The sequence below is a fragment of the Ambystoma mexicanum genome, chromosome 12, assembly GCF_040938575.1.
Source record: "Ambystoma mexicanum isolate Mex_15411 chromosome 12, UKY_AmexF1_1, whole genome shotgun sequence".
Taxonomy (NCBI): Eukaryota; Metazoa; Chordata; class Amphibia; order Caudata; family Ambystomatidae; genus Ambystoma; species Ambystoma mexicanum.
The window spans coordinates 1,174,311,633-1,174,330,557 of record NC_090936.1 but is presented as its reverse complement, the minus strand read 5'-3'; the positions used below and the strand labels follow the sequence as shown (position 1 = coordinate 1,174,330,557).

At 49.1% G+C, this 18,925-nt stretch overlaps 1 protein-coding gene across 1 annotated transcript in view; it reads right to left on the bottom strand.

Moving 5' to 3' along the window:
• Window positions 1-18,925, bottom strand: part of METAP2 (methionyl aminopeptidase 2) — a 189,608-nt gene that overhangs the window by 84,700 nt on the left and 85,983 nt on the right. Inside the window, exon 8 of the mRNA XM_069629818.1 lies at window positions 166-262. Coding sequence (XP_069485919.1) covers window positions 166-262 — 97 coding nt within the window. The remainder of the gene's footprint in view (window positions 1-165; window positions 263-18,925) is intronic.

The window sequence follows — 18,925 nt, the reverse complement described above, 5'->3', positions numbered from 1 at the left end:
CAAAGAGCTGCGGTCTCTAAGGTTGAAGGGAATTGGCACAGAAATGAAAATTCTCCCTGACAGTTTGTTAAACTGTAAAACCTACCCATCCCCCAACCCATTTGTAGTCCGAACCACCCATGGGTTTTAATTTGGCACAAAATCTTGAACAGAAATGCAGCCTACCTTGATAGGTCTTGCCATCAAGGTCTACCTCGTAGGACTCCATCACTTCTTGAATGGCTTCCCCAACATCACAAAGGCGAACATCTATCCCAGCACACTGGAAGGAAAAGTTCATTTGTTAGGAATTTGGGAAAATGCTTAAGGTGTACAGCAAGCCTTTGTTCCTTAACACTAGAACCAGATGTGTACTGGTAGATATGTATTTTTAAGGGTCACATCCTACTATTTGGTGAGCTTGAGCTGATGGGGAAGCACACTGAATTAACACCATACTCCTTACAGCCAATCCCCTTTCCTTCACACCTCATAGGTTGTCATACCCAGAAAGCACATCGGTCAAGAGTAGGGGCCAAAGTAGCATTTTAGATTATCGGTCAGAGTGCTTCTCTGAATGCAAAGCCACAATCCCTTGCAGGATCTTCTCATGCTCCAGCCACCTGTACTTTTCTGTGTGCGGAGTAGATGAATTGTGATCACAGCAATCGGTTTCTATTTGTGCCAGTTAGAAGAACAAGTTACTTACCAATTAGTAATGTTCTTTCGACTGGACGTTCCTCCAATGTATTCCACATCTTTGACATGTAATGTCCACAGCTGTGCGCCTTTGGAACGGACATTTTTCAGCAGAGGGTGTCCTGCGTTGCTGGCATCGGGTTGATGTCCCTCGAAGGCCTCCGTCGAGGGTGGCGTCATCGGATGTTATAAGTAGGACGCACGGGGCCCGTAGCCTCAGTTCATATTTTTCCCTCCACAACGTGTGCCATAAACGCACACCAACCCTCCATGACTGCACATAGCCTTGTGGGAACGTAAGCTGCAATAGCATGGGAAATTCTTCAGAGGGGCAGGCTGGGAGAGCAATGTGGAATACGTTGGAGGAACATCCACTTGAAAGAACGTTACCAGTTAAGTAACTTGTTCTTCGAATGGATTGGGTCCTCCAAAGCATTCCACATCTTTGACAGACTGTCAAAGCAGGATCAGTGAACGGAGGAGGGAGAAGATTTTGGATATACCCAATCAGATGGCAGAATAGAGCACTTCTTTACCAAAGACCATATCTTGACCATGGAAAGTATCCAGGGAGTAATGCTTGACAAAGGTGTGGATGGAAGACCACGTTGCAGCATCACAAATGTTTTTAACAGGAACTCCCTGTTGTAGGGGTGTGGATATAGCCACACCCCTGATGGAGTGAGCTTGCAAACCCTCAGGAGGGTCCTTGCCAGCCAATCTAACATTCAGCAATGGTGAGGATAATCCACCTGGACAAGGTATGTTTGGTAACAGCCTGGCCCAATCGGTGTCCAGTGTATACCACAAAAAGTTGGTCGTCCACTCTGACCCTGGACATCCTAGCAATATATAAGCTCAACGTTCTCCTAGGGTCCAACCTATGGAGTCTCTTCTCTTCCTTACCACAATGAGGATAGAAAGCAGGAAGTGCCACCTTCTGGCTCAAATGCAACTCAGACACTACCTTAGGCAGGTAGGATGGACATACCCTCAGTACTACCCTATCCGTGTGGAACACAGTAAAGGGTGGCTTAGACGAAAGTGCCTCCAACTCGCTCACTCTGCGAGCAGATATAACTGCAATCAAGAAAACTGTCTTGAAGGTCAACAGTCTCAAAGGACAAGAGTGCAAAGGTTAAAACGGAGCACCCATCAAGAATGTCAAGACTAGATTCAGATCCCAAACCGGCACCTGAATAGGGGACAGCGGGGAACACAGAAGCCCTTTTAGAAACTGGGTAATCAAATGGAATCTTAAAATAAGAACATTCTTCAGACGAGCGCTTGAAAATAAACAGCGCTGGCAGGTAACCTTTAATGGTACCTACTTGAAGACCCTTGTGGGCCAAAGCAAGAAAGAACCATCGGAATGGAACACTGAAAATGATCAACATTGTGTCCTCTGCACCAGTCGCAAAACTTATGGCAACAGTGCAGGGATTTGGTTGCCGGACGCCTGGCCCAAAGCAACACCTCCATCACGTCATCCGGGAGGTCCCAATCCTTGTACCTCAACTTTTCAGTGACGGTGGAGAGTCTTGACCTCTAGATGGAGAACACCCCCCCGGCCCCACACTCCCCCTTAACGCTCTCGCGAGAGACAGAAGATCCTTAACTCTCTCGCGAGAGACAGAAGATCCTATCTGTGGGGAAGACGGCGTGGAGGGCAGAAGGACATTTCTAGAAGGTCCAGGTACCGCCCTCTCCTGGCCCAATCCAGAGCAATTAGGATCATGTGGAACCCGAACCTTCGCAACCTCCTTAGAACCTGAGGAATGACGGGGACCGGAGGAAACACGTACAGAAGTGGGAATGACCAATCCACAACTAACGCGTCCCCTAAAGCTACTCTTGGAGGAAATTCCCTTGAACAATATGTCTCGCACTTCCAGTGGGCATCAGTCACGAACAGATCCACTTGAGGGTTTCCCCAAAGGGCAAAGATCTCCTGCAGGACTTCCTGAGCTAACTCCCAATCCCACTCGTGGGATACCGCGCTCTGCCTGCTCAGAATGTCTGGCGCTGCATTCTCCTCTCCGGTCAGATGAACTGCCGAGAGTTATATTCCCTGCTGTATTGCCCAGAACCAGAGCAGCATCGCCCCTCTGCACAGCGGGGGTGACCCTACACCCCCATTTTCTTTGACGTAATGCATGGAGACACTTCCTGCGTACGTACAAAAGGCAGAAAAGCCTTCAGGGCTAGGCTGATGGCCCTCAGCTTCAAAAGATTTAAGTGAAGACTGGACTCCGAAAGAGACCAATGACCGCTGACGGTCAGCTTGTTCGCGTGAGCCCCCCCCCATCCTGTGAGGGAAGCATCAGTCACTACAGTCACCTCTGGCCATGGTTACCAAAACGGCTCTCCCTTCACCAGATTCCCTTTGCTGGCCCACCAAAGAAGATCCTGTGAGACCGCGAGCGGAATCTGAAGAAGATCCGACATCTTGCCCGAGAATTGGGACCACTGCGTCCTGAGGGTCTACTGAAGGGACCTCGTCCGCAGTCTTGCCAACGGCAAAAGAAAAATGCAGGATGCCATGAGGCCGAGCAACCTTAAGAATTAGAAAGCCAGGAGACTCTGGGAATGTTGAAATTTGTCGACCATCTGGACAATGTGATGAGCCCTCACCTTGGGAGGCAAGCACTTCCAAGGATGTGTCCAACACAGCCCTGTGTACTGGAGCTGTTGAGGTGTCATATGCGACTTCTTGAAATTGAGGGAGAAGCCCAGCCCGTGTAGGGAGTGGCAGGTGAGGCTGAGATGATCCAAGGCCTGTTCGGGAGAACGCGCTCGGATCAGCCAGCCATCCAGATAGGGGTAGACGTGAACCCCCCCCCACCCCCCATCTCCTGAGATACGCTGCAACCACCAGGAGCTTGGTGAACCCTCTGGCGGAGGTCAACCCGAATGGCAGGACCCGAAACTGAAAGTGCAAGCTGCCAACGGCAAACTTCGGGTATTTTCTGTGATTTGGATGGATCGGCACGTGAAAAAAAGCATCCTGTAGGTCCAATGACACCAACCAATCCTGAAGTCGAAGGGCCTGAAGGACCTGAGAATGCGTGACCATCTTGAACTTGTTCAAGCGACGCAAGTCCACGATGGGTCTCAGTCCTCAGTCTTTCTTGGGAATCAAAAAATATGGGGAATACCAGCCCTTGTTCCTCTCCGTCACAGGCACTAGTTCTATAGCGCCTTTCTCCAGCAGGGTCAAGATATTCTGCACAAGGAGCGGATCCGGAATCTTCTAAGAGTTTCCCAGTGGATTGTCGTGAGGCCGATTTAGGAAGGCTAGGCAGTAGCCGTGGGCTATTGTTTCCAGAACCCACGCATCTGAAGTAATGGCTTGCCACTCTTCGAGATGCTGAGACAGTCTGTCCCCAACCGGTGAACAATGAGACCTGGCCTCATAGCTGTTTCGGAGCAGCTCTGGCAGCGCCTGAAGGCAAAGAAGCAGCTGCTTGAACGGCTTTGGCACCTCGTCCCCGTCTACCACGAAGAACCTTATGGTGGCCCCTTTGACTGGCCGCTCCTCTCGTTCTACCAAAAGAGAAGTAGCGAAAGGAACCCCTCCACTGCTGTCCCCTAGGACGAAAAGGCGGAGGTTGACGCACAGCTGCGCCCAAAGATTTAGCAGCTGCTTTGGGGTCTGAAACCTCAGGACTCTCGTCATCCTTGCTGCCAAACAAATGAGAGCAGTCAAAGGGCATGTTGAGAAGACTGGCCTGCACGTCTGGTGCAAATCCCGACTTCTGCAACAATGCAAACCTGCGTATTACGGTGCTTGCAGCCATTGACCGAGACACTGTCTGCCGTGTCCAACCCAGACTGAAGGGATTCACACATGGCATCCTTGTTATCTTGCATAATCACAAGGAACCCATCCCGTTCTTCGCCTTTGGGAATTTGCTCAGCCGCCAGAGAGAATTCCACAGAGTGTGCAAAAATGAGGCACAGGTGGAGCTGGCAGATTTAAGGGCCATACTCCCAGCCGAAAATACCTTTGTGCCCCTCCATCGAAGCGCTTGTCGTCCCAATCTGAAGGCATGGTAGGGTAACGCCGCCTGCCTCGAGCTGGCCATGGCCACCTGAACCACCAAACTCCGGAGTGGGGTGAGAGGATAGGTAGCTGGGGTCGCTACAGGATGGGCAGTATTTCTTAGGCAACGACTTGTTGACCGCCGGAAGAGACCCTGGGGTGTTCCAAGCAGCAGACAATCTTAACGCCACGTGAAACGGTAACACTGGGTCAGTGGACGTACGCTGATCTAAAATGTCAGTCAGGTCATCCTGATCGAATTCAACTGGAGGGCCGGACCACCCCAGGTACTCTCGAACACTTGACATCAACCTCCTATAGGAGAACTCAGCATGAGCCCTGACGATTTACTGGAGCCTTGTCCGAACGGGACCACATCTGTTCGATGCTTATTGCGCCAACCGCCTGGGCCCGAAGGCGCGCGCACGTCGGACCGAGACCGTTCCACCGCCAGCTTGAACCAAAGGCACGGATGGGGCAGGGCAGTGCCCCCGAGATTGAAAAATCTCCAACATTTTCTCCCTGAATGCCTCCCACATCTCCGGAGTAGAGGATTTAGTGGGGCATGCCACTTTCCTCGCGAAGCCATCATCAGACGGGGAAGGTGACCGGTGATGCAGCTTCCAGGAATGCCTCGACGAGTGTTAGGCAAGGTTTCAATACAGTACCTTCTGGGAACACTACAAACAACTATGACTACAGATATAGGCAACCAGACCTTTTGTTAAAGCTTGTACTAAACAGTTTTGGTAGCGTGTTGAGCAGCAAGGCTTATTTCAAGAGGGGAAATGTGAGCTGTAGTGGAGTTACAAAGATTCACAGTTACAGGTATTCAAATAAACTCTTACATTAATTGTTTATGCAAGAAACCTTGAGTGTATCAGTTATAAAGCCTTCTTTAGAAGAGAGCAATATACAAATAGACTACAATACTGTCCACTGAGTTTCTGAATCAGAGGAGACCCTTTTGGGATGGCCCACAGACAACCTACACCCACAGGTGACTTCAATGACAAGGGTGCTGGGAACATTAGTATCTTACTGTTGCCATTCAGAACACAAAAGGCAAGGGTTATTAGAACACAAGAATTTACAAATATTCATAAGCAGGGCAAATATTTTCAGATGGCCCTTAGAAGAGACATTCAATTCAAATAGGCTAAGCCAAAGTCAATGGGCAAAAGTCTTTGTATAGGATGCAGCACTTCAAGTAAATGGAAAAGTCTTTGCACAAGTTCTTAGGAGTCTTTGATAAAAAGAATAATCAAATGTAGGGCCAAAAGCTGATTAGACTTGTGAGTTGCAGAAGTAACAAGCACTTCCACAGTAAGAGGTAAGTTCTTAGACTTGTTTTACAGTACCTTGGTAAATAAGAAAAGATGCAGCCGAGGACTTCTGTTCCTGTGCAGCTCTGCAGCTCTCACTGTTCCTGGGCCTCAGTTGTGGGGACAAGAGGGAGGATGTCAGGGGACTCCTGCACTGGCACTGTCAAAATTGGCAACCGCCAAACTTTACTGTCAGTGGCGGTTTCGCGTTTCAGCTCCTTGCGGTAAAGCAAATAGTAATAAGCGCAGTTCCTGGCTGTCAAGGTGGACTGTCCTTACTTCTGGGGTCCTGCACTCTGCTGAGGGGCCTCAGGCTTGGTCAGTCCTGCTTCGTGGGAGTCCGGAGGATATTCCAAAACCATTAGGCCAGCTTAAAAGTAACGCACACAATCTGGTGTCCCTCTCCCTGGCTATACGGTTCCTGCAGCAACTCTGAGGAAATTCAACCAGCTCCGAGATGGTGCCCAGGTGGCTTACTTTGGAGCCGATTGGTCCCATCAACTCAAAAGGAGAAGTCGTCCTTACAGGGGCTTCTCTGTCGATGCGATCTTGGCAAGTAGTCACTGCAGCAGGGCTTCACCGGCCAAACCAACGGTCCAGGAATTGCAGCGGTTGTCCTCTTCAAGCTTTTCTTCGGTTCGTTCGTCCAGTGGTCGACTGCCTTCCAAGCCAAAAGACTCACCTTTTATTCAGTTATCTCCCATTCATTCCAGCCTAGCTGTCACTCAGGCTGGCTGTCCTTGCCGGACAGTCAGCCAATCACCACAGAGTGCATTTGGGTCTCCTAGGAGACTAAGCACAGGGGGTTTTGGGCACCTGCCACACTTTGTGCCTACCCCAGACACTCGGGCACCAGAGGTGGGTTTCTCTCAGAAACCCCGCCAAGGCGAAATCAAAAAAGAGACCAAACCTGGTTTGGCGCGCAGAGAAACTCTCTAGAAGGAGCTTCCCACAAAGACCTGGCGAAAAAAGACGACCGGGCAACATTTTAGCAAAGATGGCTGTACACCATTTTGAAAACGATTGCTTCTGCAGTTACTTTACCAGAGCCGCAAATGGTTGCGGTAAATGAAAACCAAGGTAGTACAAAACAAATCCACTGCCACCAGCCAGTCAATTGAGGAAAGGGTAACAAAAAATGTTACATGAGCATTGAGACACAGGGGATACTAAGTAACACCTCCAGCTCTCTATTGTAAGATAGGGTGTGCTGGGTCTAGCAAGTACAATGCCAAGTAAAGTCAATTTCACTTTACTGCTCTGGGAAACAGTAGTTGATCCCAGAGAAGGCATTTAAACCTTGGGAAGTCTGAAATACTTCTCTGTGCCACTGCACTGAAGGTGCTTTGAAACACAATTGGAAAAGAGGATACCTATGGAGTTGGTTAGACTCCATAACCAAAAGAAACAGTGTATAAAATCACATTAAATACATGAGTGGGAAAAAGGCTCTCTCTCCAGGTTAAAAAATATCAAGTCCTAAAAATCCAGCAAACTTGCTGGGGGTCTCTTAGGTGGAGGGAATACATTTTTGAAAATTCTCCCGAACGAGGATGAGTGGCGAGAACCACTCCGGGACACAGATCCCCTTGACTCCTTCCGACGGGGAGAGTCACCCCTCAAGTCTTCGGTAGAAAGACAGTAGACTTCTTGAATTTCCGGCATTTGGATACCCGACCTACCTGAAACTTCCCCTTAACGCTTCTGCAAGGCCTTGGCAGTCAACGACTGGCACTTCGAGCAGTTGGTGTCGTGGCCCTCACCCAGACACCGGAAAAAACAGAACTGATGCTACGGGCGCCGTGCATCCTACTTATAACATCCGATGACGTCACCCTCGACGGAGGCCTTCGAGGGAGTTCGACCCGGATCCATCAACGCAGGACACCCTCTGGCGAAAAATTTCAGAAGCAGCACAGCTGTGGACATTACATGTCAAAGATGTGGAATATGTCGGAAGACACAATCTATTCGAAGAGTCCCTCTGCGCCCACCCCCCCACTCCCGTTCAAGGTATGAGAGAAGCCAGTCCACAAATTGGCAGCAGAATTACACCCCACCTCAATCTTAACAGTACATTTGGTAGAGTCACAAAGGCTAAACACTCTGGAGGGGAGCAGCTTGTATAAAGGCCAAGTACCTCCGCTGTAAAGAGAATGAGCACATAACATTAATCAAAATAGAACTCGTCTGCTATGTATCGTAAAGTATTACAGGCAAGCATGGTGGGACGGAAGTTACTTTTGAAATTAAAGTGGTCAACCAGTGCCAACCGAGACCCACATGGCCTAAAGTTGGAGTTAAAATGCCCCAATGTCTGTTCTAAAGGGACTAAACTTGTGTAATAGGATTCAACAGCAGGGTAAATGCAGCAGGCAAGAGCCATCTGTTGGAAAGCAATATTATCTGGCAAAAAGTTCAGAAATAGTTATGGAATTCAAAGCCACCTCTGTCAATGTCTGGTTAAGCAAAGAAAAGTCTGCCGATGAGGAAAATGTGCCCATGAAAAGGGAACCTTTACAGTTACAAAGGTTGTTGCCCATCAGGCAGGGGTATGGCGCAGCAATAGAAGGATCCAGTAGCCAGGCAGTGCAGACACTCGATGTGGATCAGGTAAGACTGGGGCTCATATGAGCCACAGTGTTAAGACAAGTTTTTGAACAACCGTATGTTTAGAGATCTACTAGCATTGATCTTAAAGCGAGGAAAAAGTACCAACAAGAAAGGTAAGCCAAACCTGCATTAAAGGTAAGGAACGTGGATAGACCGACATGTCTACTCTCAAGTAGGGGTAGCAGACTGCCACAAAAGGTACAATTATTCCACACACTTCTACAAAATATACCACACCGATACTGAAAAGTTACTTACCTGTAAATGCTGTTCTCCAGCATGGGCCTGGCATGGATTCACACCAGTACAACATTACACAACCACAGGAGGTGGCAAGGCTCACAGAAGTAATACCCTTACCTCTGGAACAGGCTCACCTCAAGCGAACAGGTTGCGCAGCACTGCTTGGACGACTCTGGACTCTAACTGGAATCCTCGTCGACGCAGTAGAACTTCGTGAAGGTGTGGGTGAACCTCCACATATCAGCCCTGCAGATGTCCAGCAGGGGCACACCAGGCAGGAACGCAGTCGTCGCAGCTCATTCTGGTGGAGTGGGCTCTTGCACAGCCGGGCAGCGGTCAGTTCGGCAGCCAATGAGTGCGCGATGCAGCTGGAGAGCCACCTTGATATGAAGCCTTGGACAAGGCCTTCCCATGGTTCACAGGACCAAAGTTCACGAACAGTTGAGGTCTTCCAAAAACTCTTTGTGCGTGCGATGTAGATCTTCAGGGCACGAGCAACTTCCAGCGAGCGCAAGTCCCTTCCAGTCGGTGATTATTGTTTCGTAAAAAACACTGAAGGTTCATAAAGGTGGAATTCCAACGGAACCTTTGGCATAAATGAGGGGTGCGTCTGCAGCACCACCCTCGACTCACGCAAAGTCAGATGCAGGATAGGGCCTGGATCTCCCCTACATTCCTGGCAGAGGTGATGGCCACAAGGAAAGCAGTCTTCCACGAGAGGCACAAGAGCATGCACACGCTCAAAGGGATCCCCCATGAGCCTAGTAAGCACCACGTTGAGTTCCCAGACCGGGGCAGGAGCCTTCACCAGCAGGAAAGATCGAAACAGTCCCTTGAGGAATTCCTTGACTAGACGGTGGAACCAAAGTAGATCTACCTTGAGAACTGGTGTAGCGGGAGATAGTCGCCAGATGCAACTTGATAGAGGCGTGTGCCAGGCCCGCCTTGGCCAAGGACAACAAGTATGGATGAATCTGCAGGGCCGAGACCCTCGGAGGGGTGATCTTCTGCGACCAACACCACTTGTGACTGTAGCACCGAGTCAATGAGAATCTGGCCTTGGCAAGTACTTCCCTGCAGTCCGCTGGCAACTGTGGGTCGTGATGCATGATTGCGCTGCCTCCTCTGGTGAGTAGATCTGTGACCATCGGCAGCTGGACCGGAGGCAACGCCTACAGGGTGAGAAGGTCCAGGTACCAAATCTACTTCGGCCACGCTGGGCGATGAGCATTATCCTGCATCGTCACAGAGAGGATTGAGGACTTGCAGCAAGAGAGGAAACAGGGAACGCGTACAGAAACAAGCCTTCCCACGGGAAGGAGAACGCGTTCCCCCATGCTCCCCAGTTGGTGGAACCTACTTGCACATTTCTGGCATTTGGAGTTTGCTGCCTTCGCAAACAGATCGATCTGGGGCCTGCCCCACTTGGTGACGATGTGGTCCAACTGAGGCCCAGTGCCACAAGGCCTGCATCTCTTTGGAGAGCGCTGGGGATCGAGTGCCCCCCTGATTCCTGATGTAGAACATTGTGGTGGTGTTGTCCATGAAGATCTTCACCACCTTGCCCTTCAGAGATGAAGGAATGACTTGAGGGCCCAGAACACTGCCCGCAGCTCCAGGATATGGTTGTGAAGTTCCTTCTCCTCCACCTGGCATGCAGGCGTCCAGTGTGGGCTCCCCAGCCCTCCAGGGAAACATCCATGGTGACCATCTCCTGGTACAGGGGGGGAGAGGAGGGGTGGGGCTTTCGAACCCTGTGTCCCGGACGAGGTTGGGGTGGATTCCCCACCACCAAACCACTGGTTGGAACTCCTTGTCGAGAGGGATCTCGTCTGCGAAGCTTCCGGACATCTGATCCCAGCAAGCATCCAGGAACTCCTGAAGAGGTTACATCCGTAACCTGAAAAGTCGGATAAGGTAGATGCAAGACAACATGCCAAGCAACAATTTGATGGTCCACACCGGGGCAGTCTTCAGCAATAACAGTTGCTGCACTCTCCCCAAAATGGCCACTTACCCGCTCTTCCGAGGCCGATTCTAGGAAGGAGACCGTATTGAGCATGGCTCCTAGGAACTGTGTTCTGCGATGGTGTCAAGCAGGACTTTGGAAAATTGATGGAGAATCCCAGATCCATCAGCAGCTGGACAGTCTATTCCGTGGGTCTGACAGCCAACTCTGGCGAACTGGCCCAGATGAGCCAGTCATCGAGGTACGGGTACAAGTGTATCTGTTACACTCACCTGATATCCACGGGGACGCCACCCAGCCCTGGTTGGATGATTTGCACTCTCGAACCCTCTCCCGGTCCCTTGGTTATGCCTCTGGTTAAAGATGGGTCTGCAATATAGGAGAGCTGGATTCAATACCAGATTGTCTATGTTTTCCCACCTCCCTTGGCCTCAACTCCTTCCTCCCCCTTGGGCCTTCTCCTCACCTTAATATTGTAAAAGGTGGATTCTCCGTCCTGCTCCTCGTGGCAGGGGCGTGTAGATGTGGGGGCGAGCAGCAACCAAGTTCCTTCACTGGTGCAAGCCCCCCTGTGGGAATCCAGGCCTGCTGCGACTCCGTAGGTTTGCTGCTTTACAGTCTTTATATGCAGTTCTTATGTTCCTCTTAGTTCGAATAATAATGTCTTGCTTCTTTCCTTTTAGGTATGGAAAGGTATTTTGGTGTTGTCATGCAGTTTGAAGATGAGCATGGGCCGGTAGGCGAAAGCGCGGTGTGCGCGATGCTGTCCTGTGAGTAAGGCGCGATGCACAGCGCCGTTTCGCCTTTTATATTGCTAACCTGTGTCTTTTCTCTCCTTGGAAGTTGTGATGTTCCTCGCCGAGCGCCGTAATGTTCCAGCAATGATAATGACCAGGGGATGACTACCCAGGTAAGAATTGTGGTGCCGGATGATGGAGTTCGTACCTTCAGGTGAGTGGAACTGAAGTCGGCGATGGATTGAAGACAGGATACTGTTCCAGGTAAGTTTCGTAGTGTTCTTTCTCTCTCTGCAGGTCCTTGGTTTCAGGTAACCTGGCATCAAAGAACTGGACACAGTGAGTGTTACGCTGCTCACAGCAGAATAACACAAAGCATGTTCTGCTGTTTGGGTGTGGTTTAAATAGTCTCAGGTAAAGTAGTCCAGGTAAAATAGTCCCAGGCCTGCCACACCCAAAAGACTAGACCACATAGCTCAGTTCCTTGTAACTGAGCTATGTGTGCGCCTCCATGTTGGCTGAACCATTCCCTGCCTCCCTCCCCCCCCCCAAAGTTAAATAGTCCCAAGTAAATAGTCCCATTCTAATGTTGGTCTTCATGATGGTTATGAGCATGGCGCCAAAGGCGCCAGGAATGACCAAGAAAGTCTTGGATGAGGTTTTAAGGCCTTTGACCTGGCCCTAACTGGAAGGCTGACTTGCCAGTGAGGGCCAGGGGCAAGGGTCATGACAGTATCCCCCCCCCCCCCCCCTAGACGCAGATGGGCAGCCACTGGTGCCAGGCTCTTCAAGAACACACTGGGGGCCGATTTCAGACTGATGGGGTGGGCCAAACTGGCAATGCCGACCCTGCACTACGAAGCATAGGAACTTTTGGTGCTTCCTTTGGATGGGGCATCCTCCAGGTCCAGCGACGTCAATAAGTCTCATTCTTCCAGTTGGCCGAGCATGTGCTGCAACGTGACCATCCTGAATTTTAGGGACTTGACTCTTTGCAGGTCTAGAATGGGCCGCCAGCCCCCGGTTTTCTTATTGTCCAAAAAGTATCTGGAGTAGACTCCCGGTCCCTGGAGTCATCGTGGAAACAGATCTATCGCCCCCTTTTTGCAGCATGGCCCGTAACTCCAAGAGCCTTGCCCTTGAGGGGCGCTGAAATTCACAGACAAACCGATCCCTGCTGTCAGAAGATTGAGAGAAAAGCAAACAGGCTCTTTGACAAAAACCTTTTCTGTCGAAAAATGACAATACTGTAGAAGTAGCTCTCAGAGCAAAACTTGAGGACACCCAACACTTGAACGTGAAGTAAAAATCTGAAGATGGCTGCCAAAGGAGGGGTTTAGGGAGAGACCCGTCATTGGCTGGGGCCGTGTGACCCAGAGTACAGTGATTGGTTTAGAGGAGAAATACAGTTGGTAAGTGAAACTTTTCTTTTACAGAGGATTCCTGGCCTGACGGGGAATATTCATGAGCATGCGAATCCATGCCAGAGCCCATGCTGGAGAATAAATACTTCAATTATATGTTACACATAGATCAAGTCCAAGACTTACTTTGCACATAATAAAATACATAGTACATTATATAAACCAGAAACGTCTAAGGACTCCTCAAAGCACTGCCTTAGTTTGGGCCTACCATCAGTCACCCTCCATAACGGGGGCACAGTGGGAGCTTTAGGGAAACATAACCTAGCAAAGAAGTAAAATCCCTCCCCAAGGCCATGCACAATTAAGTAGTGTCCTATAGCTACCACCCACCCATGCTAGATCTAGTAGGCCCTAGACCATGGGTCAGAAGGAGGAACAAGACAGGAAAATAAGCCATGTCACACTCTAAATTAACTGCGATCCTCTAGAGGAATTAAATATGGCGATCGAGGTTAGGAAACATTTAGCCAAAGGCCACCAAGAGACATTTTAGAAAGTTATCTTTGCACTTTAGGAAAAAAATATGTAATCATCAAAATTAGCAGTCACAATGACAGAAGTACAAAACACGACTATAAAAACACCACAAAAAAAAAAAGACAAGTCTGAAAATTCTAGTACTGGTCTGCAACACCTGCAACACCTTACGGTTACAGGAAAGTCATCCAGGGGCAGGCAAGTACCCCCAGAGTCTGTTTAGGTGATATCCTGGAAGGTATAAAGTTCCATATGAAGCAATAGGGTGCAGTCAATGGACCATCCTCTTGTGTGGAGGTACGTCTGTTTTAACCAAGGGTGCAGAAACAGTGAAGACTTTTCCTCCAGAGAATCCAAACAAATCCTGTGCGGAGCGGTATATAATTGATATTTTGTTTATCTTTTCTGATCTATCGGTATTCATGTTGCGTGCGCCGAATCACGGCTCCTGGTCTATGCCGTTCTCGAAACACAGGATTTGCAGATAGTGGGCCCTGAGACACAGACAAGGTATTATGGAATGCTGAAAAATAAGGCATCCAACAGGTGAATAGACCTGACCTGCTCCAATAGCACTAAATGAAATTGAACTTGGATATTCGAATGAGCAGGGTGGGGCACTATATGGAAAACACATTCTCTGCTTGAAAACACACAGCATAGCAAAACATGCTGTATATAGCCCTGAAGAAAGTGGTTCACTGAAAACAGACCACAAACCGGTAGGCTTTACTAGCGCCCAGATGCCTTAGGGTTAGGTGTGCTGAAATAAACACAAAATAAATTCAAAAATACAGTAACTTAAGGGTGGTAGACCATGTCATACAGTGACTCAGTTAAGTAATCACTTAGTAAACCAACCCTGTTACCAGGATTATTTTTTGAATAGTGCAACACAAATTCATGGAACAGTACAACCCTTTAACTACATTTAACTCGCTAAAAAACTGACCATTGAGATGGCGAGAGGTCGGTAATAACTAAAGATTCTTTCAAAATCTTTAGGAAGAATATAGATCATAGTTCCTACGAACTAAACACAGATCAAGCTTAGTGTAAAGAATTCTTTCTGTGCAACAGTTGGGGTTGCAGCCAACATATGCAGAGATAGTCTGTCTAGATTTCTCTGACATTACATATTCAGTTTGTGTTACTCCATCAATAATACATGAAACTGACTTTCATTGAATCCTATTTTTTAAAATATCTGCCGAACAAAAAGCCCAATAAAATAAAAAAATATGACAATGCATTACTTACCGTAAAAGCATTTCTGATTGTATCTGCTTAGATTCACATGCTGTGCATAGGTCCGACATCCAGTGGTCACTGCGGAGTATTGCATTTTGTTTTTCGTAGTCGAAAAGGGACGTCGACAAGGCGTGTCTGAAACACTATCCCTATAGTGACGTGCGTTGTACCCACAATCCCTCACGCGTCGAGGTCCCTCTGTTTGTATTTTTCTGCCCTGAGGGAGCCTTCTAGACGTGAGTGAGTACAGAAAAGAGATATAAAAGGAAGTCTATGTTCCTTCCGAAGGTGGGCGCATGTGAATCTAAGCAGATACAATCATCAGAAATGCTTTTACGGTAAGTAATGCATTGTCTTCTGATGTTTGTTAATCTGCTTAGAATCACATGCTGTGTATAGACTAGCGAGCAGTACCCGGAGTTGGCGGTGGGTTATGCGAAGGAACAGTAGAGAAAAGATGTCTTAATACTGCCTGTCCCACCTGGGAGTCAGATCTAGAGTGTGCATCTCAACAGTAGTGTTTTGTAAAGGTGTGCACAGAACTCCAGGTAGCCGCTTTGCAGATGGACTCAAGGGGAACATTTGCAATGAATGCTATGGACGCCCCCGTGCCTCGAGTAGAATGTGCTCTTAGCCTAAAGGGCAGTTCTCTCTTAGCAAGAGTATAGCAGAGAGTGATGCATTGAACAGTCCATCTAGAAATAGTGGACTTTGAAACTGCATCCCCTTCTCTTCCTGCTGCCACCGAGACGAAGAACTGATTAGTCTTCCTCAGTGGTCTGGTTCTTTCCATGTAGAACATGACCGCTCTGCGCACATCTAGTGTGTGCAGAGTCCTTTCTCCCAAGTTGGAAGGATTTTGAAAGAACGTTGGTAGTTCTATAGCCTGGTTTACGTGGAATTTTGAGATGATTTTCGGAGCAAACCTTGGGTGAGTGCGTAGAACCACCTTATCTCTGAACTGTAACGAAGGGGTCTAGAACAGAAAGAGCCTGAAGTTCACTTACTCTCCTGATGGAGGTGATAGCTATTAAAAAAGCAGTCTTAATAGTGAGGTGTTTAAGAGATGCTTTGTGCATGGGTTCGAATGGTGAGCCCATGGGTCTGGCAAGTACCACATTAAGGTCCCATCCGGGAGCTGGGTCAGCTATCGGGGGGTGTATTATTTTTACTCCCTCCATGAAGGCCTTTATAACAGGGATCTTCCACCACGACACCTTGAGTTGGGAAGTGGTGTATGCAGAAAGTGCCGCTAGGTGGACTTTAATGGAATTGAACACTAGACCTGAATCCAACAGGTGGGTCAGGTATAGAACAATATGTGTGGGAGAGCAGTCAATCGGGTTGATGCTTTTACCCCTGCACCAGATGACAAACCTCTTCCATTTGCTAGAATAGCAGTGGCGAGTGTTAGGTTTTCTGGCTTCTTTGAGGATGTCCATGCATCTCTGCGGGAGCTGTAGATGTCCGAATTCTATGATCTCAGGAGCCAAGCTGCTAAGTTCATGTTCTGGGGGCATGGATGCAGAGTCCTGCCCTTGTCTTGTGACAGCATGTTGTATGGGCAGGGGAGTTTCACTGGGGGAGATAGAGACATCTCCATTAAGTGAGCGAACCATGGCTGTCGGGCCCACATTGGGGCCACCAGTATCATGGTTACTTGTTCCTGGTGCATCTTGGTCACCACCTTGTTGAGAAGGGGAGTCGGGGGGGAAAAGCGTAAACAAATTTCCCTGACCATTGTATCGACAGACCGTTCCCCTTGGATTGGTTCTGGGGGTACCTGGAGGCGTAACTTAGGCATTGTGAGTTCTTCAGGGTTGCGAACAGGTCTATTTCTGGGAATCCCCATTGTGTGAAGACATCGAAGACGATGTCTTCGTGCAGTCGCCATTCGTACTCTACGGGCAGGGGGGAAATCTCTGCTGAGTTTGTCTGCCAGCAGATTGAGTTCCCCTGGTACATGTTGTGACAGTAGGAACATGTCTTGTTTGAGAGCCCACTTCCATATATTTTGGGCCAGTTTGGACAGTCCTGGAGAGTGGGTTCCCCCCCTGCTTGTTGATGTAATACATGGCTGTGGTGCTGTCTGTAAGGACCATCACTGTCCTGCCTTGTAGGTGCTCCTGGAAGGCTTTCAGCGCCTTGAACACCGCTAGTAGCTCCAGTAGATTTATGTGTTTGGATGCTACGTTCGGAGTCCATACTCCGTGAGCAGTCTGATGGGATAGGTGAGCCCCCCATCCTGTGAGGGATGCGTCTGTGGTTAGAGTGGCTTCCACCGCGGGTGTGGCAAAGGGTTTCCCTTTTTCCAGGTTTTCCTTTGTCCACCACCGTAGCGAGAGAACCAAGGCCTGCGAGACCACCACTAGATCGTCCCATAGTCCTCTGACCTGACACCACTGGCTGTTGAGCCACTCTTGCATTGGGCGCATGCGCAGGCGCGCGTGAGGTACCAAATAAATACACGACGCCATCATGCCTAGCAAGCGCATTGCTTTGCGTACCGTCACCTCTCGACGGTCACATATTGAGGGATCTGAAACAGCATGTTTTGGACCCTCTCTTTGGAGGGGAAGACGAGGCCGTCCTTTGTTTGAATTAGAGCCCCTAGGAATTGTTTGATTTGGCTGGGGTCTAGGCTGGACTTCTTCTCGTTGATAGAGAAGCCCAACTGGAACAAAAGGTCTACAGTCTTTTGGGTATTGGAGAAGCATGTTTCGTAAGAATCCCCTGTTATGAACCAGTCGTCGAGGTAAGGGTAAACTGGGATGGACAACCTGCGCAGGTGGGCCGCTGCCACTGCCAGCACCTTCGTGAATACCCTTGGTGCTGATGCTATGCCGAAGGGTAGCACTCTGAACTGGTAGTGTTTGCCCTCTATCATGAACCTGAGGTATTTTCTGTGCGCTGGCAACATTAAAATATGAAAGTATGCATCTTTCATGTCCAATGTTGTCATGTAATCTCCCTGTGAAAGCAGTGGGATCACTTCCTGTAAGGTCACCATACGAAACTTTTGGGGTTTGATAAACTTGTTCGCTGGGCGCAGATCTAATACAGGGCGCATGGTTAGATCCTTTTTGGGTACAAGGAAGTACACTGAATAAATACCTTCCGTTACCTGAGATAGAGGCACGACCTCTATGGCTCCTTTTTCCAGCAGTTGTACTTCTTGGAGAAGGATGGCAAGATGTTCCGGTGTCATGCGTGGTCCCCTTGGGGGTTTGTATGTTGGGGAACTGTTGAATTCGATGCAGTATCCGTGGGCTATGGTGGAAAGTACCCAGCGGTCTGACGTTATACCCTCCCATGCTGGAAGAAAGGATGTTATCCGGCCCCCGACCGGTGTTGCATGGGAGGGGACGCGAATCTTCGCGTCACTTGGTGTTGTTGGGGGCTTGGGAGCCTCTGGGGGTGGACCCCCGACTTCTTCCTTTGCCCCGGCGCTGGCCTCTTTGGCTGTACTGCCCACTATTGGTCTGGAAATTGGTGGCAGGGTACTGTTGCTGCTGGTTTTGCTGTTGGCGTTGGCCACGAAAAAAGCGTTTGTTGCCATAACCGTGTCTGGTAGAGAGCTTACAGATTTGGTCAAGAGTTTTGATAGTATCGAACTCTTTCTTGGCCATTTCCAGAGCTTCATCCACCGCTTTCCCGAAGAGGTTTGAGTCTTCAACAGGTTTATTTATTAAAGACGCCTGTGTCTCCGGTTTGAACCCTGAGTTGCGCAGCCATACGTGGCGTTTTAGGAGTATTCCTTGAACCAAGGAACGTCCCGCTGTCTCTGCTGCATCCAGAGAGTTCTTTACAATACTCTGGTTGACTTGGGTTCCCTCGCCAACAGTTGATAGTAGGCGTGTACGTAGTGGTTCCAGCGCTTCTTCGGCGTCTTTGCGCAGTTTGGCCCACTGCGCGTCCGCATAGCTAGCGAGCAAAGAATTGTTGTTCGCAATTCTTGCCGAAAAGGCAGCCGAGGATGTAACTCTTTTTGCAAGGGCATATAACCTCTTGCCCTCCTTGTCAGGTGGTGCCTCACTGGTGGAAAGTGGTACCCCTGCCCTCTTCCTTGTGTTGGTTACTACCAGGGAATCCGGAATGGAATGTCCCCTGATGTACAGCGGGTCTGAGGGTGAAGGAGTGAAAAGTTTTTTCAATTCTAG